The 24699-nt window shown below is 45.4% G+C and overlaps 1 protein-coding gene across 3 annotated transcripts in view; it reads left to right on the forward strand.

Moving 5' to 3' along the window:
• Positions 1–24699, forward strand: part of CTBP2 (C-terminal binding protein 2) — an 81235-nt gene that overhangs the window by 38878 nt on the left and 17658 nt on the right. For all 3 annotated transcript variants that reach the window (XM_075257766.1, XM_075257767.1, XM_075257765.1), the window contains 8 exons: positions 5765–5919; positions 7106–7250; positions 10326–10532; positions 12794–13008; positions 15155–15285; positions 15526–15653; positions 16978–17095; positions 17774–17828. In XM_075257766.1, the coding sequence (XP_075113867.1) occupies positions 5765–5919; positions 7106–7250; positions 10326–10532; positions 12794–13008; positions 15155–15285; positions 15526–15653; positions 16978–17095; positions 17774–17813 (1139 nt within the window). In that variant the 3' untranslated portion in view covers positions 17814–17828. The remainder of the gene's footprint in view (positions 1–5764; positions 5920–7105; positions 7251–10325; positions 10533–12793; positions 13009–15154; positions 15286–15525; positions 15654–16977; positions 17096–17773; positions 17829–24699) is intronic.

Below are 24699 nucleotides of genomic sequence, written 5' to 3' on the forward strand. Positions count from 1 at the left end.
ATTAAATTAAGAAGTCCTAAGACATGAGAGGTTCCCAGGCTACTGTATCTGTAGTTGTATGGACCGGACCTTCATGTTCCCATATCTGCATAAAGGGTGCCATTATCTACTATTCTGATATATTCCTTACTGACCGGATATAAAGGCGGCCATCGGGGACGTTTTTATACATTAGAGGCCCAATTCCAACTTTACCTGTCCCCTTCACCCCTATCCCCTCACATAATTGAATGCACCCTTAAGTAGCCCCCAGATAATGCCCATTAGGAAGCCTGAATATATATTACATACCTTCTTTTTTATAAACTCCCCAAACCCCATTCCCAAGTTTGTGTAGTGATGCCTGAGGCTCGGCGCTCATCGCACCTCCCTGTCGCAGACATCATCAGCCAAAGGCTGAATAGTAGAGCCCAGAACAGATAGCTGGGATCCATCGCTGTATTCTACTGCGTCCTAAGGTTAAATAGCTGGCGGCCGGACTGTCCTGCTTAACCTTAGTTAGTTGAAGGGTGTCTGTAAAATACTGTATACGCTCGGGTGAATTCTTACTCGTGTTTACCCATAAGGTAACATTATCGGAGGACTCGGCTTCTTACAAAAACATTAACATTTCTTAGAGTCTTCATGTAAAATAGATATAGGCCAAGCTTCCAGAATAACAGAACTATCAGTCTATGTCTTATTAGCTTACATCATGGGAGAAGCTCTTATTTCGGTGTCTTCTATCTGGATATCTTGTAGTCGCAGCTCGGTTCATGCTTTTTGATCTGTTTGTTGTTCATCTGTGGGATGGTCAGGACATCTTGTGAAGGTGTCATGGGAAGACAAAACCGACAGACGGGTGTCTATCAATCACTTATATTCACGAGAGGGGGTGTCTCTGGCGTCCTCCTAACATAATGCACCCTATCCGCACCATGTACAGTAAGATAGAAGAGTGTTGTCAGCAACCCAATGTAACCATTATATGCCATGAATATTGTAATCTAATACTACTCACTACTCACTACTGTAGGGCCCGCTGCTGTTTGCCCTGTAGTACCTGGCAGCTTCTCACTTTATAGTACCCTAGCTGTAGATGGCAGTGTTGTTGGTTCTGGAGCGGACACCTGAAGGCTATATGTGCCAGTACACTTGTGCCCCATAGGTTTGGCACCGCTGGTGTATCGGCCTTGTACATTTGTGGGGCAGGATTCCTATCTGCGGCATTCACAAACATTACTGACAAGGCTGGGGTCCCTAATATACCTGAAAGCTTCTATCGTATGGGAGAGCACCCTAAGCTTAGCTCTTCTCTCCTCCTGGAGGGGCAGATACACCAATGACCAGGCCGGGCAAAGTGAAATGCATTGATTGACTATAGAAAGTGTTGTCTGCAGGAAGTGTTATATATTCCTGCAGCGCCATCTCAGGACAAAGGCAGTATTACAGTGTTTCCGTTCATGTAAGGGGCTGTCTGTGTAAGGTATGGACATGAAGGGTCCTGCAGACAGAGAGAGCGATTTGTATTTTTGTGCTCCCCTATAGGAGTTTACATGGCACGTAATAGTAATGGTGTGTTGTTTGTTTGTGTGTTGTCGCCATCTTTGCCCAGGTTCCTCAGTCCATGTGATCCAGCAGTTCTGTGTGTGCCATTGAGGTGCGGCCTCTGTGTGATAGTTCATAGACATCTGTAACGTTAGTGTATCCCGGGGTCCCAGCAGCAGCACTCCCCCATGTGTCCCGCTGCCACCATACCGCACATCATCACCTGCTGCCATTAGTACAGTACTGAGAAAACACAATTGCCTTTCTACAAAGAGAAGGTTACAGATCTCCCAGTGTAATGCACCTATGTTACTCAGCAACCCCAGGGTGTCACTAATCTCCCAGGATGAACATCTCCACAGTAACCTCCCAATTTATCTGCCAGGGCCTGTGGGCTCCGGAGGGATGGAGGCTTACACGGCCAACGCTCCGTCCTTGTGGTGTGTGATGTCTAGAGGAGGAAGGATTTATACAATTATTATTAATACTGTATGGTGTGGGGTCATGTCTGGGTAGGAAGGGGTTAATGAGGCCATTACAGATGGCAGTATGGTGGGATAGTATAGGCCGGGGTCATTGGTGTGCTAGCTGCTGAATGAGGAAATTTCTATAGACCTTGGGATGTAACTTGGAAGAAACAGAAGATCTATCTATCTCCTATCTATCTATCTATCTATCTATCTATCTATCTATCTATCTATCTATCTATCTATTATCTATCTATCGATCTCTCTCATATCTATCTATTTCCTATCTATCTATCTATCTATCTATCTATCTATCTATCTCCTATCTATCTATCTATCTATCTATCTATCTATCTATCTATCTATCTATCTATCTATCTATCTATCTCCTATCTCTCTCTCTATCTATCTCCTATCTATCTATCTATCTCCTATCTATCTATCTATCTATCTATCTATCTATCTATCTATCTATCTATCATACTTGTATTGTTGACCAAGCTATGGGCATTTACATATGTGTATATATATATATATATATATATATATATATATATATATATATATATATATATATATATATATAGTGACAGGACCAGGGGAAAAGTGGTAGAAGGAGTATACATCTCTCCCAGGTTCCTGTCATACACAATCTAGGTGCAGCTGAGCATAGCTTTGCTCCTGGCTGGTGGGTCTTACCAAAACCCTGGTGTAAAGTTCTGGCTGCTGGAGTGGGAGTATTGGCTGTGTCTATCCTCCACTCAGCCACTCCAGGATTTGAGATGTGTGGGGTTAATTCCTGGTTAAATGAAAGTGTCTGTATAAAAGGGCAGTCAGTCCACAGGTATATACGGCTCTGTCTACTCCTGGGGAAAGATACTTGTAAGTAATATTGCTGTTTTGTGTTTTGGGAGCTGTGCAAAAGGCCTAGCTCTCATAGTTAGGTAACCTGTGTTGAAGGTAAAAGCCGGACGGCTAGGACTTTATTTTGCATTGTTTATGTTTTGTTTTGCCTGGAAAAATCCTACTAAAACTGGTTGCGGCCAGTTGCCCCATACTTGGCTGGATTGGACTTTCATTTTGTGCCAAAAAGTGCTTAAGACAGCGATCCCTGAGCTAATCCCGTTATATATATATAGTGTTATATGCAGGCAGACAAGGCAATAGGTGAGCAGATATTATATGGTGCCCTGAATCCCCCAGAATGGAAACTTCTCTTTTCATTGCCTCTTAATAGGCTAATAGAAGGAATAGGGGAGGGCCCTTTGTTGGGAACCCCCCTATGACATCTATACGCCCCTACTGTAACTTATGGGCAAACCCTACTTTGAAGGCTTGTGATTTCATGTCCGAGCAGAAGAAGTGCTCACTAGTTGGCTGCTTTGTTCCATCACCGTAGGCATATAGTATTAATGTAGTCATGTTTCTGGGTTCCATAAAATTGCCTCTGTCTGTGGGTGCCTGAGATGTGACTGTGAGACCCAACAGGGACAGTGAGTGATGTGATTGGATAGATCCATTGTACAACACTGCAGAACATGCTGGTGCTATGCTGGTTACGTAACAATACAGCAGGATTATAGTATGGGTTAATAGACTCGTTGTGACAGATGGGACACAAAATGGTGAGATGTGGAATATATAAGGGTGAGACTAAAAGGATCTCCTGTGGAATTTCTTGAAATCAACTGTAAGAAAAGACAAAACCATCACTTTTGACACAATCTGTGTCTCTCTGTCTCTGCTTTTCAATACACTTTGTCCATCTGTCAATAAGCTTTCATATTCCCACATTACAAGCCACTGGTTTACACTGAGATGCTAGCTGCAAATTCACTTCCCAGACCTGAATCTTGGTCCTCCAAAGGCTTCTTATATAAGACCAAACAGGTCCCAATATCCAAGACAATCAATTTACCTGCACACTCAGTATTGTTATCGGTTGTGGACGGGCATCCGACGCCATCTTCATGGCTAACACTTGGGCGGCCTTATTTGAACTTTTGTCTAAATTTTCACACAATTCTTCCTCACCCCTGCAACTACAAAGATGTTAGTCCATGCCTTAATAATCTCCTGCTTAGATGACTGTAACATCCTTCTCCATGGTCCTCTCTTGTTCCCCTCAAGTCCACCTTAAACTGTGCTGCTCGTTTAATACACCTCTTCTCCCCGCCCCTGCTCTACATCAGCTGCTCCCCTCTGCCAATCCCTTCATGGGTTACCCTTTGCCCAGCGAATAGTGTTCAGAATACTAACAGTGACCTACAAAGCCATCCCCAAGCTGTCTCCTCCATATATCTCCAACCTAATCTCCCGCTCCTGCCCACATGCAACCTCTGATCCTCCAGACCTCCTCCTACTCCGCTCTTATCTGCTTTTCACACAACCGTCTCCAGGATTTTTCCCGTGCATCCCTATAGTCTGGAACTCAAGACACATAAGACTGACCCCCACAATCACAAGCTTCAAGAGGGCCCTGAAGACTCCCCTATTCAGGAAGGCCTACAACCTCCAATAACACTACTGTCACCACATCACCATCTTAACAGCCTTTCCCCCTCACCTTCTGTCTCTATCCCTCTTCCCACAAAGATTGCTAGCAGAAAAAGGAACCCACTGAAGTCAATGGAAGGCTTTTCTTCAGGCCTGAAATTCGTGTGAATGGACCCAAACCAGAACTGTTAGCAGAAGATCCGGCCAGGGGGGGGGGGGGGGGGGGGGGGTTGGGCTGTAGTTTTAGGAACAATCAGGGAGACAGTAGGAGAGTCCACAGTAGATGAGGATAAAAACAGGAGAGGAGTAAGTATTTGGGAATTCACATCTCTACTGATCATAAACAATTCCTGAGTCTCAATGTGTCTCTACTCCTTGGTCACTTTTGGGGCACGTTTCAGGTGTGGCGAGCTTTGCCTTTGTCAGTGGCTGGGCGGATTAACCTCATCAAAATGGTGGTTCTTCCAAAATGTCAGTACGTTTTTGAACACGCGGCTGTACCAGTGCCGTGGCGATTCTTTAAACAATTGGACTTCTTACTAATTCCCTTTATATGGGGTAAGATCCAAAAACAGGAGAGGAGGGAGCGGGAGAGCACTCCTGACGCAGCAGGGTAAGAAGTCTAATATATCTAACAATAACATTAGAACAAGTATAACCAATATAAAGTTTGCAGGGGAAAGAAATAGAGCATTTCCTATGGGTGTACATAGGCTGCTGCTAATGACTCAGCTTCCTGTTTGCACACACACATAGGAGATAATAGCAGAGACGAGTGCTGTTGGGAACTTCCTGTGCTGGCTGGAAGCTCATTAGCAAAATGAATAAAAAACGGATTTATTCCTAAAACCACTGAGGCAATCTACATACTAAAGGTAGATGTGAAATAGTATTTCTAAAGCCTATGCAAGCATGTGATTAGTTAAAAATGACTTTTCCCAATGATATAGCGAGGAAGGAGTATAAAAGGAGGTTTGAGAAGAAGCAGAGTAATAGAAGACATTCCTTAGTTGCCACACTTTCTTATGGGCACTGTCATCTGTCAACCAGGCCTTCCATCCCCTGAATGTGCAGGATCTCCTGGAGCCAGTCTGACATGGATGAGTGAGGGCGTATCGGTCTTCCATTGTCGGGGGATGACGTACTTGGCCGCTACCATTAGATTCCCTTTTCTTCGCCTGTCTCTTCTGACGTATTGTGTCAATGTCCTTGGGCATCCCGTGTCCCTTGCATGTACGTCGCTCATCTGAGGTTTCTGTTTCATCATGTTCCAGGTATGAGGCCCCAGACGGTCAACGGCCCGATGCACCCTCGCCCGCTTATAGCTCTGTTGGACGGAAGGGACTGCACAGTAGAGATGCCAATCCTCAAAGACTTGGCAACCGTGGCATTTTGTGACGCTCAGTCTACACAAGAGATCCATGAAAAGGTAAGGCGAATCTGTTCTTGTGTCGCGAGTAGGGGGAGAATCTTGGCGTCATCTTTGGCAGCTTTACATGGCCACGATGAGATATAGACTGGGTTCATTCCTTGTTCTTTCCCATTCAATGTTAGCGGGTCAACTTTTTGACTCCATTTTTTTTTTTTTTTTTTAGTTTAATGTTCCAATAAGTCCAGTTTATGAAACCCACTTTCACATACTCTGTTGGGATTCTATAGAGCAACATCCTTCAATTGGGAGGCACCAGCTTTACAAGTAATTTCAGTGGCCATTGTGTAATACATGACCCTTACCCATTGGTGGTTAGTTTCCGCAGACCCTTCTTAAAAGGAAGCATTGACCCAAATAGATACACTGCCACATCTCTGCAAAGGTTGAATGTGGTACTGCAGCTAAACTCTATTCACTTCAGTGGTGCCACGTTGCAATACCTGGTACAACCTGTAGGGGGGGGGGGCAAAGTCCTGCTTTTTCTAATCCCAGTTAGCCCTTTAAATGTAGGTGGTTTTTTTTTTGTATTTTTGAACAGATAGCACATGACCGTATCAAAGTAGATCTATTCCCAAGCAAATGTTTGTTTGATCTGATAATATTAGAATATGACGAATCTTTGAAAATTTTAACAGGCCAGAGAAGACTATTGAAGGGCTTTTCTGTGATAAAAATCTTGCTGATCTATCTTAAGGATAGGTTATTAATACCAGATCAGTGTAGGTCTGACACTCAGCACCCCACTCCCCTCATTAAGCTGTTCTAAGCAGCTGATACACAGAGAACGGAGCAGGAAGCAGACAGCACTGTTCTCTATATAGTGGCCAGACCAGGTACTGCAGATTAGTTCCCATCTATTTCAATGAGACTTACGCTGTAGTGACTCAGTTCTGCCACTGCTCAGAGAACCGTGCCGTCGGCTTCCTGATCCCATCCTTCATAGATGACTTGCGTTCTTTTTCACGTGCGTCAAAAACTTCTGGGTTTTGTGTGTGAAAATCAGACTGACTGTTGTATATTGGCTTACACTTGGATGAACACCGGCTGTGAACAACAGAGCGCTTGATGGTTTTTCCTATGCAGAGTATACGGCATTTGTTGAATAGACCCCTAGTCAGATTGTATTATCATGTTTTATGGGCTTACTATGTATGTGGCGACTAATGATATACCTGTGTTGTAGGTCCTGAATGAAGCGGTGGGCGCCATGATGTATCACACAATCACCCTGACACGTGAAGACTTGGAGAAGTTTAAGTCTCTTCGTGTCATAGTGCGGATAGGCAGCGGATATGACAACATTGACATCAAGGCAGCCGGAGACCTGGGTAGGTACCGCCGTGTCACCATTGCTCCAATCCTTATTCTCTATATGTTACCGCTACCCTTTTTAAATGGAACCTGTCACGTGGAAACTGCAGCGCAGCGTGCGGACAGCGTGTTATAGGGCAGGAGGAGCCGAGTGGTGATATATGAGCCTAACCTAATAGCTCTCCAATCACATCGATAATATAGGTTCTGACTAATTCAATGCTCTGCACTTCAGTCATGTTACCGGTACGCAATAGTCTCAGGAATATCGGCTCATTACAGATTCACCGGCTTTAGAAGTCTCTTAATAATTCAGCGATAGTCACTCCGCAGTTGCATCACTTTCATGATGTTTCCTCTGGACACTGGAACCGTTCAGGTTCAAAGCAGCACTCCGGGATGTAAGAGAATATAATATTAGTGGTGAGGGGAGGGGGGTCGTTCTCATGAAGTGGTAAGGGGAGGCTTCACTGTGTAAAAATATATGAAATATCCCCCGTTCCATTGTTCTGAATGGTACATTGAAAGCAACCTTGAAAGGTGAAACTATAGAAATGTAATTGACACAATTGGCCACAAGCAGCCGGTCTACACCACGTGCAGGATCATAGGGGCTTGTTGTATGGTCATGGTATTTATGCACACTATTTTGGGCATTTTATGTTGGTAGTCTAGTCTGTGATGCATTGTACTATGTAATAGCGATGTTCCTAGGTTTTTGGTATTTGTCATTATTCTATTTTCCTCTTGTAACACCTCGGGATCAGTTTGAGAAGTCATTTAACTTACAGTTGTCCAAGACTGCATATGGATGGCCTCTCCTTAGGATGAGATTGGAGCAGCCGATCCTCCAAGGGTATGTTCACGCAGACTTTTTTGCTGGCGGATGTTGACACAGAATCCGCCAGCAAAAATGTCTCCCGTTCATTTGAGTGGGAGTCATTTTATTTTTTTTTTTATTTTGTTTTTTTTTTTTCAGCTAGCAGGAAAAATAAGCGACATGCCCTATCTTGCAGAATCAGCCTCAGCATTTGTGGCTCGAGACACGCTCCTGCTTAGATGCCGTGACAGGATGCTAGCCGCGTGGAAAAGTCGCACGACGGAAAAGGGTTCCGCCATGTGAACATACCCTAATACCTGCACAGATGGCTCAAGTGAATGGGAGCTGCAGTGCGGAACAGCCACTGCGCAGTGTGCTGGTAACTTCAGCTGATCGGTGGGAGTGTTGCTTATTCTAAGACCACCAATGGATAGTCTAGGACAACCACTTTAATATATGTTACCAAGATACAGCTTAAAGGGGTTGGCCACTTTCAGACCAATATTGACCAACAAATGTACAGTAAAAAGACATACAATTTTCCAATGTACTTTCTGTATCAATTCCTCACGCTTTTCTAGATCTCTGCTCGCTGTCATTCATTCTGTTACTTCTAGTGAATAAAAGTCTGACCATGGTCATGTGATGAGTGCACAGGTGCCGCTCATTACATCTGCCTGGTATCCTGTGAGTCTAGAAGTAACAGAATGAATGACAGCAAGCAGAGATCTCGAGAACCGGGAGGAATTGATACAGAAAGTATATTGGAAAAGTGTATATCTTTTTTTTGTACATGTTTTTTGTTTGTTTGCGGCCGCAAAATTACAGGCACAAAATAACGCGGTGAAATCAATGGGATCTTTTTGAGCGCGCAAACTCTGACACACCGTATATGTGGCAGATTACGCTCCATTTTATATCGTATGAACGCACCCTTAGTTTTATATAGTTTTATAATTTTTTTTTGTACTTTTTTGAGGAATTATTATTCTTTTTTTTTTTTTTTTTTTTTTTTTTGCATTTATTAGACCCTCTAGGGGGTCTGATCACTAATGCAATGCATTACAATGCTGATGCATAGCAATACATTGCAAAAATCGTCATTTCTTTTGTAGGCTGCATAGAGCAGCCTACAAAAGAAAAACAGTGCAGCCGGGGAGCCTTTACAGAGGCGCTGAGGGGAATCCCCGGCAGGAGCACTGAGGGGCAGACCTGAAGGAAGACCTCGGCCGCCGGACCTGAAGTGCGAACTGTGGCCGGCCGCCAGCCAAAGCGCAGAGGGGAGTCCCCAGCAGACTCGGCTGCCTGGAATTCCTCTCAGCGCTTCTGCCGGCGGCCGGCCGCAGTTCCCCTTCAGGTCCGGCGGCCGAGGTCTTCCTTCAGGCACACGCTCCTGCTGGCGGCCGGGGATCTCCCTCAGCACTTCAGGGCTGTACTTGAGAGACCGGTCGAGCCTGCTCCCTCCCCTCTCCAAGGACATGGTGACACCTGCTGCTTCCCCGCAGCGGGGGGCATCTCCACTCCAACTCCAGTGCTCAGGAACTCCGGCATTACCACTGTAAGAGTTACAGTGGAGGTGCCGATTACAATGGCGACCGCTCTGGAGCAGAGCGGCGCCATTATAGCTCCAGACTACAGCTACCGTAGTTACAGACCCGGCATACAGACACTGGGGCGGGTGCCGGGCCTGCAGCATCGCCATGTTCATTTCAAACTACAGAAGTACTTTTGGTACTTCTGTTAGAAGGCCCCAGTACTTCTGGCAGGAGCGTGGAGATGCTGCGGCCCGGCACCAGCCCCATGTCTGTCTGCTGGGCCTGTAACTACGTAATGACTCGAATATAAGCCGAGGCAGAGTTTTTCCGCACAAAAACTGTGCTGAAAAACTCGGCTTATACTCGAGTATATACGGTATGTTATATATAGTCCTGAGTGAGTAAACTTTCCAGAATAGAAATCACTAAACCCGTATTTTCCAGTATTGATTCCAAAGCTGCAGTACCTATCACCCCCACTACTACATGTGTAAGGATCCGTGGACACAGTGAATAGCCCACATGACCCCATCTAACAAATGATGTGGAAGTTTAGCACCACAACCTGATCTTGATGTCCAGCCCTGAGGACAATCCATCAGTACTGCAGCCTTGGAAACCCCCTTTAATAACTTCCTAATGTGATTTTTTTCGGTGCTGGATGTTAATAATAGTTCTGAAAGTGTTGTAGTCATAAGTAAGGCTTGCGTGTTCTAATGTCCTTCATTCCCCTATAGGAGTGGCGGTGTGTAATATCCCTTCGGCAGCTGTGGAGGAGACGGCAGATTCTACAATCTGCCATATTCTGAATCTCTATCGGAGGAACACGTGGCTGTATCAGTCCCTGCGGGAGGGGACGAGGGTGCACAGCGTGGAGCAGATAAGAGAAGTGGCCTCTGGGGCAGCTCGCGTTCGTGGAGAGACTCTAGGCTTGATCGGATTCGGTAAGTGGATAGCATAACCGAGCGATGGCGACAAATCTACAGTCTTCTTCTGAATAACGAGTCTTTCTAGCTGGTGAGGGGGCAGTCCACAACTTGGGCACTATAAGCTGGGTGACCATAATGGTATAGGATAAATATTGCCATGTAGTAATATTTCTCCAGCCATTGTCATATAGAGATAAACTCTTTCTGTTCATATGTACATGAGACAAATATTAGTGTTGTTGAGATCACGCACCACAGATACGCCATGTTGTACAGTGTCCAGATAAGCCTGTACAGTTTCATTGTGTCCTGGCAATCCAGAAAGTTGCCCCCCTTAGTAATGGAGCAGTTCACGGTAAGACTTCTAGTTCTCTCTGATATTCAGGGATGAATTCCCAAATCTTTGGCGGTCTTGTTGTTAGTGAAGAGGTGAATGTGACATCACTAGTGAAGCGATTTAAGGGCTGGTTGTAATAAGACCACCTATAAAAGCGAAGCAGATCACACGGAGACTTTCCTCTCCTTTGGCATCACCAGGGAAAGCGGAATCTGGTCAGACAGTGGCATTCAGATGAGTGGCCTTCCATCTAATCCAAGGAATTGCCCTTTGTCTAAGGGCTCGTTCCCACGATGTAACGCGGCACTCGTTCTGACACGTGTCAGAGTCAGCGCTTCAAAACAGAATCCCATTGACTTCAATGGATTGCGTTTAACACGCATAACACATTGAAATCAATGGTTTAAAAAGCCTCCCATTGATTTAAATGTTTAGTGCACGTAAGATGGAACCCATTGAAGTCAATGGGATTCGGTTTTGAAGCGCTGACTCTGACACGTGTTTACATGTCAGAATGAGCGCTGTGTTACAGCGTGAGAACGAGCCCTAAGATAGTTTTCCTGCAGAATACCTGGCTGTCACGAAGGTGTTATGTTATACCCGGTGTCCATTGGGTTACCGATCTGTCCAGCCGGTGACTGCACCATTCACTTCTCATATTAATCTCCTTGACAAAGATCAGGATAGGAGATAGAAATGAACGTGTGACCTAACGGCTACCCCCGTTCTCCTGATGTCTGGCACATGTGCAGTGAAGTCTACAGCCCTGGTTCTATGACTGGTCTGTGTATGTGCCAGGGGTAGCAGAGATGAGTCCAATAAGCTTGGCCACATCTCTAGATAAGTTGTAAAGTGGTATTTTTCTTTCCTAAACCATTCCGCTTCACAGCCCTTGGTCAAACAGCCTCACTTCCAGCTCAGGTCCATTCAGATACAAAGGACTGACTGACGTCTGTGATGTCACTGGCCAAGAAGAGGGAGTGGAATGGTTTCTGAAAGACAGCAGCCATGTTTCCAACTTCTGAATAACTCCTTTAACTCTAGTCTTCCTTGGTTTCTTAAAGTGGAGAAACCTAAAGACATGATGATCTCCCTTTATTTTAATGTGTTTATTTTTTTTTGACCCTGGGATATACGCCTCCAGTGTTTTCCTAAATCCTGTCTTCAGATATGGCCGTAGATGGCGTTCCTGGGAATGTATTAGTTATAAGGCCGCAGCTGGGGGTATCGCTTACATTGTGACTTTTGTATTTGGCATTTACCACAGTTACTTGATGTTTGTGTAGTCGATGTAAGCTGTGACAGGAGATATAAAATCTGGCCTTCTGTGTGATCTGTAATCCCCCGGCCTCTGCAGATTATATCTTCTTAGCGCTCACTGCCCATAATTGGCTAAACCGCTGAAGATAGAACAACTTACCTGATATTTAGGTGTCCGCCTGTGTGACGTCCTAAAGCTTTAGAGATATTTCTTCCGGTTTATCGCTGCTTGATGTGTCCAGTCCCGTCCCGAGTGCAGAAGTCCGAGCCTTTGTTACCTTTTCCTCTGGTCCCTTCCATATAAGTGAATGTTGTTCTGTTAAGGGTGCATTCACACGATGTCTTTTGGCACGTAATGTGGCACGTAGATGCCACGGGAGCTTTAGCGGGCCGTATGCGCTCCCATTGATTTCAATGGGAGCGTGGATCGTATACGCGACGCTATTTTGTGGCAGTGATTTTTCCCGCCGCAAAATCACGGACGCAAAATGGTGCCGCGTCTACGATCCCGGCTCCTATTGAAATCAATGGGAGCATATACGGCCCGCCAAAGCTCCCGCAGCGTCTACGTGCCAAAGGACATTGTGTGAATGCACCCTTAGCGTTGTTAGTGCAGTATTGCATATGGCGAGTATGGTTCAGCTGACACTTCCTCTCCCGGCGATGTTTTCTTTCACAGGTCGTGTAGGACAAGCAGTGGCCGTAAGGGCCAAGGTGTTTGGCTTCAATGTTCTGTTTTATGACCCATACCTGCAGGACGGGACGGAGCGCTCGCTGGGCGTGCAGAGGGTGTACACACTGCAGGACTTGCTTTACCAAAGCGACTGCGTGTCTCTGCACTGTAACCTGAACGAACACAACCACCACCTTATAAATGACTTCACAATCAAACAGGTAAGTAACACGTACACCACGTATGTCAGGGCTACGGCGGGTACATGCGGAGGTGCGGCACATTCCTGGAATAGTCTCATAATCCCGTGCAGTAAGGACAGTGTGGGGCGACATTACAGTTACTCTTTGTCGTGTCTTCCAATTTCCAGTCCATTTGTATCCCAGATAGTGTCTGCTATACGGTGCTCAGTTACCGGCTTGCTTAATCCCTTGCTACTCTTCCTTCCTCTATGGACTCGAGGCCTTGTTTTTTGTTTCTCTCCCTTCATTTCTCTGGGAGTCCCAAGAACAGCAAATGCTGGGAGTTGTAGTGTCACAATAGCTGCTATTCTGAAGTTTGCTGATCCCTGGTGTCGGTAAATTGGGGCCAGAATAGACATTGTTTGAGTTTCGCACCATGAAATTCTTTTCAACTCGCTTGTGTGCTGTGATTGGCGCTCAGTCCCATCCATTAACAGAAAGATTGCCGAGATCAAAATTCATTTACTCACCAGCAAGATTGTAGTTGTGAAAGGTCTGAACGGTAAATGAGAACAGACCCAAAATGTCCAAAACCTAACTGCTATTATACTGTGGGGTCTCAAGAAGCGGAGGTCCAGGGGAGGTGAGGAAACATGACAAATAATAATGGAGCAACACCCTACTGTCTGAAGTAAGGGAACGCCGATAGGGCCCGAGGGGTCCCATCGGCATAATGATGGCGACGTGACCCTCCAGACCCAATCGGCAGTCGCCGACTCGAGCACTGAAGAGAACAGAGACGCTCCGGAGTGCAGGGTGGATGAGTACCTTTATTTATTTATTTATTTTTTTTTTTTTTGTTATATAAAGGTATGTCCCCTCTTTTTTTCACTTATACTGTGAGGTCTTCAGACTCCAGAGTATGGTAATAATAGTGAGTGTGGAAAATTCTTAGGAATGTTATATTATGTGCAGGGGCTGTATCAATTTTTTTTTTTTTTTTTGCAAAAATGCATCATTTGAAGGCATTGGATGTTCTTAAGCTACTGAAACTTTACCTTCAGATACCTAGTTTTTCCCCACCATAAGACTGCCGCCATGTGATACTCCTGGACACATACATTCCCCACTATTTGTGAGCTTCTAATGGTAAAGTCCAGCAATGTCCCCGGAAATAGCAGCATTACGGTTTGCAGTATATGACTGTAATATAGAGGGCGTCAGCCTTCCTATTACTGGCCGCACTCCCAGGACCTTAGTTTTGATTCTGTACTTAAAATCGGCACGCCTACCCCTGCTCTAGATCAACACTGTAGCGTTATAGGTGTCGTGCTCTGTAAACCAAAATTTACAAGTTAAAGGCAGCAGTCCGGAAATCTCAGACTACTTGTGTTTGCTCCGTGTAAAAATTTGAATATTTCCCGATTAGTTATATGGATACTGAAAAAGCCGAACAAATCAACAAAGAAAAGTGATACTAAGCACATTACTAAATAGCGTGTCATTTCCTAAGGCTGCAGTGACGTGATCGCTTTGGTGTTTTTAGATGTGTCCACTGCTTTCTATTTCTTTTTAATACACTGCATGTGCGACTGCATGTGTCCGGATTCAAAAAACCGGTTTCGCGGCGGAGAGCATAAAACGCTCACCGCCGCTCACGGCCGGACAGCTTTCTCACCCATTCAAATGAATGAATGAGAGAGACTCCTGCAGGTTTCTGTCTCCTGCCTCTGTTTTGTGCAGGAAACGGAAACCTGCAGAATGGAGACCGGGCGCAGATGTGAATGAGCCCTGAGCGTTTTATGCTCTCCGCGGCAAAACCTTTTTTTTTTGTAAACCGGGCACAGAGTACTGCATGTCTGACTCTGCGTCTGGTTAAAAAACCCAAAAAATGGTTTTGCCATGGAGGGCATAAAACGATTGCTGGTGCTCACCCCCGGACACTTTTCCAACCCATTCAAATGAATGGGTATGAAAGAGTCCTGCAGCTTTGCGTCTCCTGCCTCTGTTTTGTCCAGGAACTGGAAACCTGAAGAACGGAGACTGGGCGCAGATGTGAACGAGCCCTGAGATATAAGTGATATTTCCTGTCTGACTGTAGCTTTACATTGCAGGATGGGTGTTATATATATATATATATATATATATATTTTTTTTTTTTTTTATGCCTGTGATGTATTTGCAGATGAGGCAGGGAGCCTTCCTGGTGAATACGGCACGTGGAGGATTAGTAGACGAAAAGGCTTTGGCTCAGGGACTGAAGGAAGGCAGGATCCGAGGAGCCGCTCTAGACGTCCACGAGTCTGAACCTTTTTTGTGAGTATCGCTTATCTCAAGTCAACGCATGGCAGATGCCACAGGCCACAAGGCTACGGGCCAGATTTGCCCCTATGGCCTAGACTGACTGTGGCCAAACTCAGTACATAAGTAATAAGCTCCAGCTCTACTGGGCTGCTGGTGATGCCATATTCCAGTGACATAGCATTAGTCTTGAAAGAGGAAAAACCTTTCTAAGTTTTCCAGATAGGAGAATTCACCAAACTATTTTTTGCCTAGGTACGGTCAGGGTCCGCTAAAAGATGCTCCCAATCTGATCTGCACCCCACATACAGCATGGTACAGCGAGCAGGCATCCCTGGAGATGAGAGAAGCCGCAGCTACTGAGATGCGACGAGCGGTCACAGGTAAGGCCGAAACTTCTACTTAAATACGTAAAAAGTGTAAAAATTCCGAAAGTTGTATTTGGTGCAAGCACAGGGGAGAATAAGGGTGCATTTACATGCAAGGTTATATTGGGAGATGCCAAACTGCAGCCTAAACAAATGGATAAGATGTCCCCAAATCTGGGCCATTGTCGAATTTGACTTGTGATGCAGATTGCAATGTAAGGGCTTAAGTACCGTATATACTCGAGTATAAGCTGACCCGAATATAAGCCGAGGCCCCTAATTTTACCACAAAAAACTGGGAAAACTTATTGACTCGAGTATAAGTCGCAGCAGCTACTGGAAAATGTCAAAAATTAAAATGGTCAGAGTTCTTGGGTGCAGTAGGTGCTGGGAAGGGGAGGGGGTGTTTTGGTTGTCTGTCTGCCCCTTCCCTGAGCTTGAGGACTGTTTTTTTTTTTCCCCCACTTGGAATTCAGTCTGGCTGAATATAGGGGATCTGCGGTGCTCCTATTAACCCCTCCCGACGGAACAGGAGCACCGCAGATCCCCTATATTCAGTAGACCGGGCACTGTCAGACACAGGGATAGCTAATGTCTATGTGTTTCATAGTCATTTTCTACTTTCATATGTATTCTAGGGAAAGGAGGGATTTTGAAAGTTTATTTATGTAATTTCTTTTATTATATTTATTTTCAAGCTCCTTTTTTATTTTTTATTTTTTTTTTTTGTTTTGTTTGTTTGCCTCCAGTATAAGCCGAGGGGGGGGCTTTTTCAGGACAAAAACTGTGCGGAAAAACTCAGCTTATACTCGAGTATATACGGTAATTCATGCAAAGTTTTTGGCTGCGGACTCCGTCCTGTGCCTCAATATTGTATCTCCAGAGTGCAGTGCAGCTGATAAGTATTAGTGTCTATAATTTGTCTCAAAATTATTAGTTTAGTATAGATAACTATCAGGTCATTTCGGCATCCTAGAAAGGGGCCGTCACAGGGAGCGGCAGACATTAGGATTTGGTTGTCAGATTTGACTGAAGACACTGATAGCAGATGTTGGGGGGGGGGAAACTAACCAGTGTTCAGTGTAAATGTGACTGCGGTTCAATGACTCCTTTCTTGACATACATACAGCGCTTCAGAACGTGTTGTGCTGGGAAAAGACATATTAGTGAATCTGCACATGCACGCACACTTCATCAGAATCCAGGTTGTGGCTTAGATTCAGAGCAGCAGGATAGACTTTGTTTTTTGCAATGTAATAATCTATAAGATGTCCACTTAGTATGAAGGATCTGATCAACGTGTTTTCTACATGTAATACAATTTCATCTTATCTATAAGGTCGAATTCCAGACAGTCTCCGAAACTGCGTGAACAAAGAATTTTTGGTGGCGACAACACAGTGGCCTACTATTGAGCAAACGGGGACCAATGTGGATCTAAACGGCATCGCCTACAGGTGAGCAAACACTATTACACTGAAGGCCGGGGTTACGCTAGGTGTCCATAAACAAACAAAAAATGGACACAATAGTGTCCATGTATTTTTTGTTTTTTTTTATAGGTTTGCTTTGTTTTTTTGCTTAGTTTCTGCTTTCTGAGCATGCTCAGCAAACAACCCACACAAATCATCAGACAGAAACCGATGGCTATCGGTTACTGTCCATTCTAAGTCCGAGGATCCCTCCCGATTAGGCCCATTCATTTAGGCCTAATTGGGAGCGGACTGCCTCAGCTGTATGGCGGCGCTCAGCACCGCATCGGTATCCCATCACGACTAGCCGCACAGAGAGTTCATAGCGTGGAATCTGTTTTCTGCTGTGTGAACATACTCTCAGAGGTGGCCCTGCAGCGCCAACATTACATGTTTAGGTTTCCCAAACTTGCAACTCTAATGTTTTGTTGTAGAAATAGTAAACCTAAAACTGCATGATCAAAGTACCAAAAAAAAAAAAAAATTTCCCTCTGTACATGATCCTGACAGATCCTTGTAGAAATCCTGCAGAGAACACAGGGTTAATGTGCTAATGCTTTTTCAGCCGGTATTGTGTACACTGTCCAAATTTTGATGAAAGTCAGTGCCTTATGTATGGTGTCATGTCGCGTATCTGTAATAAGCAGTGTGGTGTTTGTTTAGGTCCGGATGTGTGCAGCCTCTCCAGGGAGAGAAGCGCTGATCTCTGCCTCACTATGTAAGTACCTCATTGTCTGACTCCTTCCACAAAGCAAGTAACTACCTACATACACAAATGTTAAGTTAGGGATTTTGTATTCTGTGCCCTGTAATGGTATACGCATGCAAGGATTGACTACTCCAAAGAGCTGAAGCCACCTATGGAGATCGGGGGATGGGGGGCCTGGAGATTCAGCTAGGAGTTCCTGCCTCTGAGACACTCAGACATTTTTGGGATACATTGTGTACGTGCTATGGCTTCCAGGGAAGTAACCCCTTAACAGGCCACTACCTTTAGCAGAGCTAGGTTCTCAGTTTGTGCTATGTATTTGCATTGTCTTCATGTTGTGTTAAGCGCGTACGATCCTAGTCTTGAGTGTCCTCTGATCTACTTAGCTTTGAAAACTTGAAAGGCCCCGTCTTCGACTCCCCAATTCAGCCTCCAGGTTTCATTGCATTGAGTATTTGTTACTGAACGTGCAGGCAGCAGCTCAATCACCGTCCTCACGTGCGAGGGTAAAAGAGAGCCGACAAGTGCAGCAAATGTTGTAAGGGTTAAATAATGTTTCACTCAAATGTTTTTTTTTCAATTTAGGGCAGATGCTGAGAGCGTAGGTTTGTCTGGGCCTCCTCCCATCCCCAAAGTTTCAAGATACATACAGGACATACAGTGCAGATTGACACGTGACGTCCAAACACTTTGTTCTCTCATTGAGCGGTGTACTTGACAATAGGATACGTACAGCAGAAAGTCCGCCAAGAAGCATTACACTTGGCCGAGTCTCACGACTTTGTCCATCATTTCTGCCCCACTCACCCTTCGGTAAGGGCTGAGGACGCTCGAGGCCATCCGATTTTCTGTCGTATACATCTTAAAGTGGGGTGAATTCTAGCTGATAAAGCGGTCGCCCCGGCCAGTTGTAGGTTTCAGTTCTGGCGCATGGGATCCCGTAAGCTACATCTGGATTATTAAGACACATCTCATACCAGAAGCCAAGAATCAAGACTGCAATTGCAAACCCCTCTGTTCCCAAATTCTCCCCTGTGTACTTCTAAGTCTGTGACATGTGTTTTGTGTGTGATGTAACATGAGGGATGTTGCTCAGATACTAGATGCCTTCACATGCGTGCTGTATCTGCGATGTAACAAACGACATGTAAATGAATAAATGTGGCGATATAAAGAGAATATTGTGCGGAATTTATCTAATATGCGAGTGAGAAGTTTTCTGACGCGTGTGCGCCTTCAATGTATGGTGTAACCTAAGCTTGTGTAATATGTGATTGGTGTGTGTATCGGTGATGTAACCCGTAAGTGACGTGCGCTGTCTGCATCCATTATTACATCCATACGTTATGCACCAGTTACATCACCCTGTGTGCTATCTGTCTGTAGGTTTTAGGCACGTACAACACGTCACACACATATGAAACATGTGAGTAATTTGTGTTGTGTGCACGTGTGATGTAACACATAACTGATGTGCTGGAAGCGGGGCCGGTTTTCGAGAAAGCGTTGCCCTGGGTCAAATTAAAAACGGTTGTCCAATTGCTGTATTTATAAAGTCGCTGTAGTGCGCTGACATCGTATGCTCTGGACTACCTAGGACTTGGGTAGGCAACCTTTTTCTTTTTGGCGTGCATTTTTCAGTAGCAAAACTTCCCCAAAAAACAAAGCTGAAATCCTGGGAGTGTCGGTCAATAATTGTAAGGCCGTTGAGCATATAACACGGTTTCGAACACAAACCGTAACCTAGCGGTGCTATTGCGATGTGCGGCCAGCCACATGCGTTTGGCACTATTTGCCTGCATGCACGCGTTCTTGTGAGTGTGTGTAATCTGCAACTAGCGATAATGCGACTGGTAAAGCGAGGTAACCCCTGTAGTGGGCGACACCCTATGTACCTGGCCGCTGCATCTAGTCCCTGGCCGTTAGTACCTTGACCTTCCTGTAAGTGAAACGCACATTGGGTTCGGCCACATGTAATTAGTGTTCCAGCACCGCACGAAATTAATAGGTGTCACACTGACACCAAAGCGCCAGCCCTGTTTCCTGGGGACTAGATTTGGACATACAATGTCATTGCCTGAAAAGAAACACCCTATGGGGGGGTATTCACACTACCGTTGTTGACGGTCAGCCGTGTCTGTAGCTATTGTCCATTACAAGATTTTCGCAACGGACACCAGCTGGAGCATCTGAAACCTGTCTAAATTTGCTTCAATGGGATTTGATATTGTTTTCACGAGTGTCTCCTTACACCCAATATGTCGGAAATGCGTTTAGATGGGGAGCCGCGTCTGAGAGCGGCTGATCTGTAGGGGTTCAGGCTGTGGAGTTGCAGAGATTAGATGGTGATGTTTTGTGATTTTTGGATGTTCCCAAACCACCTTCACTAAAATCTACAATGTGAAGGCCGGGTTCACACGGAGTATTCTGGCTGGTCATTTGGTACGTAGACGCCGCGGGAGGATTTGCGGGCCGTATACGCTCCCGTTGTTTTCAACGGGAGCCGGTACCGTCCACGCGGTGCTATTTTGCAGCCGTGATTTTGCGGCGGCGTCTACGTACCAAATGACGAGGCCGAATACTCGGTGTGAACCCGGCCTTAGATTGCAATGGGTGTGGGGGGGAGGGGGGTGAAGAATCGAGTCGGTTCAAAGAGAATATCTTTGTAGGTAATCTAAGTGTCCTAAGACTTTTGAGATGAAGCGGAGGTTAGAGATGGGTTGATGGTTTAGTTTTGTTCTCCGTACAGGATGGGTGAGTGGCGGATTTCTTTGGCGGTGGGTTTAATGAATGAGTTTTAACCCATTCTGGGCTCGGTTAATTTTGTGAAATCTGACGTGTCGCTTTATGCTGTAAGAACTCCGGCCCAATGTAACTCAAAGTAATTGTGATCTTGTTTCTACATGTGTACTTGGTCTTAGTGGTACATTTTGGTTGATCTATTTTGTTTTCAATTCTGGAAACCCTAAAACAAGGATATTTGTTTGAAATGTGAAAAAAGTTCATTTTGCAAAGTTTGCAGTGATGTGCCTTGTATCCAGATAGTCATACCTCCAAAATGATCTCATAAATCTAATGTAGCAGATCCCTGCTTTATGTCGGGATCACACTTTAGTCATCCTCTTATTGTTTCGGGACATTCTAAGTTTTCTAAGTCAAATGACAATCTCGAAAATGTTTAAGCCAAGAGACTAATTAATTGACGAAGGGGTTTGGAAAGACAATTGTTAGCATTACCTGTAGCTGCTTTGTGCCGGAAGAGCTGATCTGCAGAGGTCCTGGCTGTTGTATCATCGCAGATGTAATATCGATAGGACAGACCATCGATATTAGAAAGATGGATAAATCCTTGAAAGATTTGTCCGGGAATTGGATCAACTCATGTACCAGGCGGGAGATGTGAAAGGGATCCTATCACTCAGGCACGATGTTGTCAAAGTTCCACGTGAGAATCGACTTAAGAAAGGCTAGTAGTCTCCTACCTTTCGTCGTCTTCTCCGCATCGCCATTCGCCTACAATCCCGGTTCTCGTCGGTATGCTAACGAGCTCAGACAGCACTGGGGGCGTCCCCAATGCTGCAAGAGAGCTCTCGCCAGCGGCGCCTCCTGTTCTTCTGGCGGAGGGTTGTAACTTCTAAGGCGTCGGGCCTTGGGCAAAGCAGTGTGCGCACGGCCACAGGCCACGAGAAAATGGCCGCTTTCAATACTGTGCAAGCGGCCATTTTCTCCTGGTGCGTGGGCGTGCGCAGTCTGCTGTGGCCAAGGCCCGAGGCCTTAGAAGTTACAAGGCACCGCTGGAAGAAGAGGCTGAATATGACGCTGCTGAAGAAGAGGAGGCGGCGCTGGAGAGAGCTCTAGCAGCATTGTGGACGCCCCCAGTGCTGCCTGAGCTCCTTAGCATACCGACGAGAACCGGGATTGTAGGCGAATGGCGACGCGGAGAAGAGGACGAAAGGTAGAAGACTCCTAGCTTTTCTTAAGTCTATTCCCACGTGGTACTTCTCCAAAAAATCACGTCTGAGTGTTCGGATCCCTTTAAGTTACATATAAATAAGAGCGCACTCATCTGTCCCCGGTGCTCTGTCGTACACCGCCAGTGTGCATTCAGTGTCGTGCTGGCGCCTCCTTGCTGGGAGTCCTGCACCTCATGTAATGGCTGAGACCAATTAGGTCCCGGTTTGTTTTTTTTTAAATGAAGGCACGAGACCAAACAGACACTACCGGCGGACAACGGGGTGCCGGAGACAGGGGAGAATGGTTTTGGTTGTAATGGTCCTTTTTACACCTACCTGGTGTCCGCCGCAGCGATTGCTCCAATTTGTGGCCAACCTCTTTAGGCTAGAGGCCCACATTGCCGAAAAACAGCCATTTTGGGTACGGCAGAAAAACGTCGTCTTTGTCTTCTTCTCGAAAGCCAGAAAAGTGAAAGAAATGTAATCCAATTGACCTAATCCCCACATTGCAGGGAAAAAAAAGATGTGGAAGATGCTGCAAATGTGAAAATGTGTGCGCTTCTAAAATCATGGCTTGTTACTTTAAGCTGGGCTGGAAAATGCACAATGCAAAACACTGTAGAATCAATAAATTTGGATTCCATGTGTTTTTTTTGCCAAGTTGTTTTGTAGCTGCATCTCGGTGTTGGGCCTAATTGTTATCATCCCAATATACTGTGTACTACACTATATTAGGATAAGGCCCCGTATAGCGAGTCACAGCTAAAAAGCGGTGGCGGAAAACCCCGGGCGGCAACTCCTCAGTTTTTCTTGCGGCGCTTTTTGTCGAACCGACTTTCTGCTGTTTTGGCTTTCAGAGGGCAAATTTTCGGGGACTAGTTTTTGGATGCGGTGGCTTCTTAGCAGAGCCCCTAAAGTACCCGAATAATGGAACCCCTAATCCATGACTCCATTTCTCGAAAACTATACCCCTCAAGGAATTTCTCTATCTAGACTATTTTGATACAACAGGTGTTTTGTAGATGTATTAACATTGGCCAGCGAAAATCCCAGTGGAATATAATGTAGCTTTAGGCACCAAGCTTTAATTTTGACAAGGGTTAAAGGAGGAAACGCATCAAACAATTATTGACACAATTTGTTCTGAGCAGGGAAATCCCCCCTCCCCCCCTCCCCCCACGTACGGAGTTAAATCTACTGTCCTGGCCCGGCAGGGAGCGCCATTGGAGGGCAGCCTCATTTTCAGCTGCCATGAGATATTAGCCCTTACCCTGGGAGGACATGGCAAGAAAAGGGTTGTCACTTGTCTAGCCAAGGACATAGCTGCTCCGTCCTTACTTCTAATGCCCATATTTCTGGACTTGTTTGGACCATGAAGCTAATTTTCGATTCATTTAAAAGCGGATAATCTCATCTTTCAAATGATACCAAGTTCTTCACTTTAACCCTTACCGTGCCAAAGCGATTCACTGTTGAAAATGCTATTGCTCTTTATGTAAAGTCCTATTTAATGAGCATGTCCCAAATAGGTGAATTTCATTGAGTTTTGTGTTGAACACCCACCCCTGTAAATATCTACATGTGTGTTATGTATTGTGTATATATAGTGTGGTATGTATATACATGTATGGTATGTATGAACTCCTCACATATTGCAGTTTTACGTACAGTACATTGTGTTTGCAGGCAGGGATTGCTTGAGCCGCGCTTTAGTGGCAACTTAAGAATGTTAGTGGAATTGTTGCTAGCGATCTCTGTTAGCCGCAACGTTGCATGAAGGTGGTTGTATATATGAGCTCGAAAATAGTGTTTGCATGCTGTGTAATCTTAACAAATGTTGATTTTGGGATCACAGTTTGTTCGGTGCGATCTAGGTTTGTAACATATTAGGGAACACCAGCTAAATCCTGCTTGTCTTCTGTATTTGTGTTTTTGGGAGTCTGAGCTCTTGTTGTAGTTGATGTGTGCGGTACATATAGTATATATACACATTGTATACACCTTAACCTATTAACTTAAATGTATTTTGTATCCGAATGTGAGATTGAACATGCGTTTTCGGTGCAAATATGTGTTTTAGTGCATTTGTCCCAAAAATGTATCGTTTGTCACAAAGTTGCACGAAGGTGGATGTGGCTATCGATGCCCCATTGAGACATACGTAATCTAACGCTTGTCTACTTTCGGCGCACTATTGGCTTTCCGGATCAGTCCCGGTACGGAGCGCTTTACAGTCAGAAGGGCGTTCCCGACAGTCTGTCAGGTACGTCCTTCTCCACAGCAGCGCCTATAGCACTGTACGGTGCGAGCGGGGAGGAACGCCCCCTCCCTCTGCTGATAATACTCGTCTATGGACGAGCACTGTGAGCAGAAGGAGGGGGCGTTCCTCCCCGCTGGCACTGTACAGCACGATAGGCGCTTCTGTGGAGAAGGACGTACCTGACTGACTGTCCGAAACGCCCTTCCGACACTAAAGCCCTACGGTACCGGCACCGCTAGCTCTTCACCCGGGGCGCAGATCGGGAAAGCCGACAGCGCGCCGAATTCGGCGCGCTGTCGGCTTTCCGGCAGTATATAGAACCGCCTGTGCCCGATCTGATGAAAGGTCCTCTTTAAGGGGCTAATGCAGTGGAGAATGTCAAGAAGCGATTTCATTTTCGAAATGTCATTTCTCAAAGGGTCTAGTGATCATTTTGACCCCAAATACGCTTTCCAAAATGAAAATTGTCATTTTCCCAGATCGGCCATTTCAGTGCCAATCGGTCTTGCCCATATCGTGGCACTGTAAAATGTCAGCTAGCCAGGTATTAGGCTCCGTCTCCTGATTTTGGAAAGAGCCTATATGTGGCCCTGCTATTTTGCTTCCAAATAAGGCTCCGAAATTAAGATGCGCAGATGCGGAGTTTGGGCAAAATTGTAGTAAAATA

Source organism: Leptodactylus fuscus, chromosome 10 (genome assembly GCF_031893055.1).
Source record: "Leptodactylus fuscus isolate aLepFus1 chromosome 10, aLepFus1.hap2, whole genome shotgun sequence".
NCBI classification, from domain to species: Eukaryota; Metazoa; Chordata; class Amphibia; order Anura; family Leptodactylidae; genus Leptodactylus; species Leptodactylus fuscus.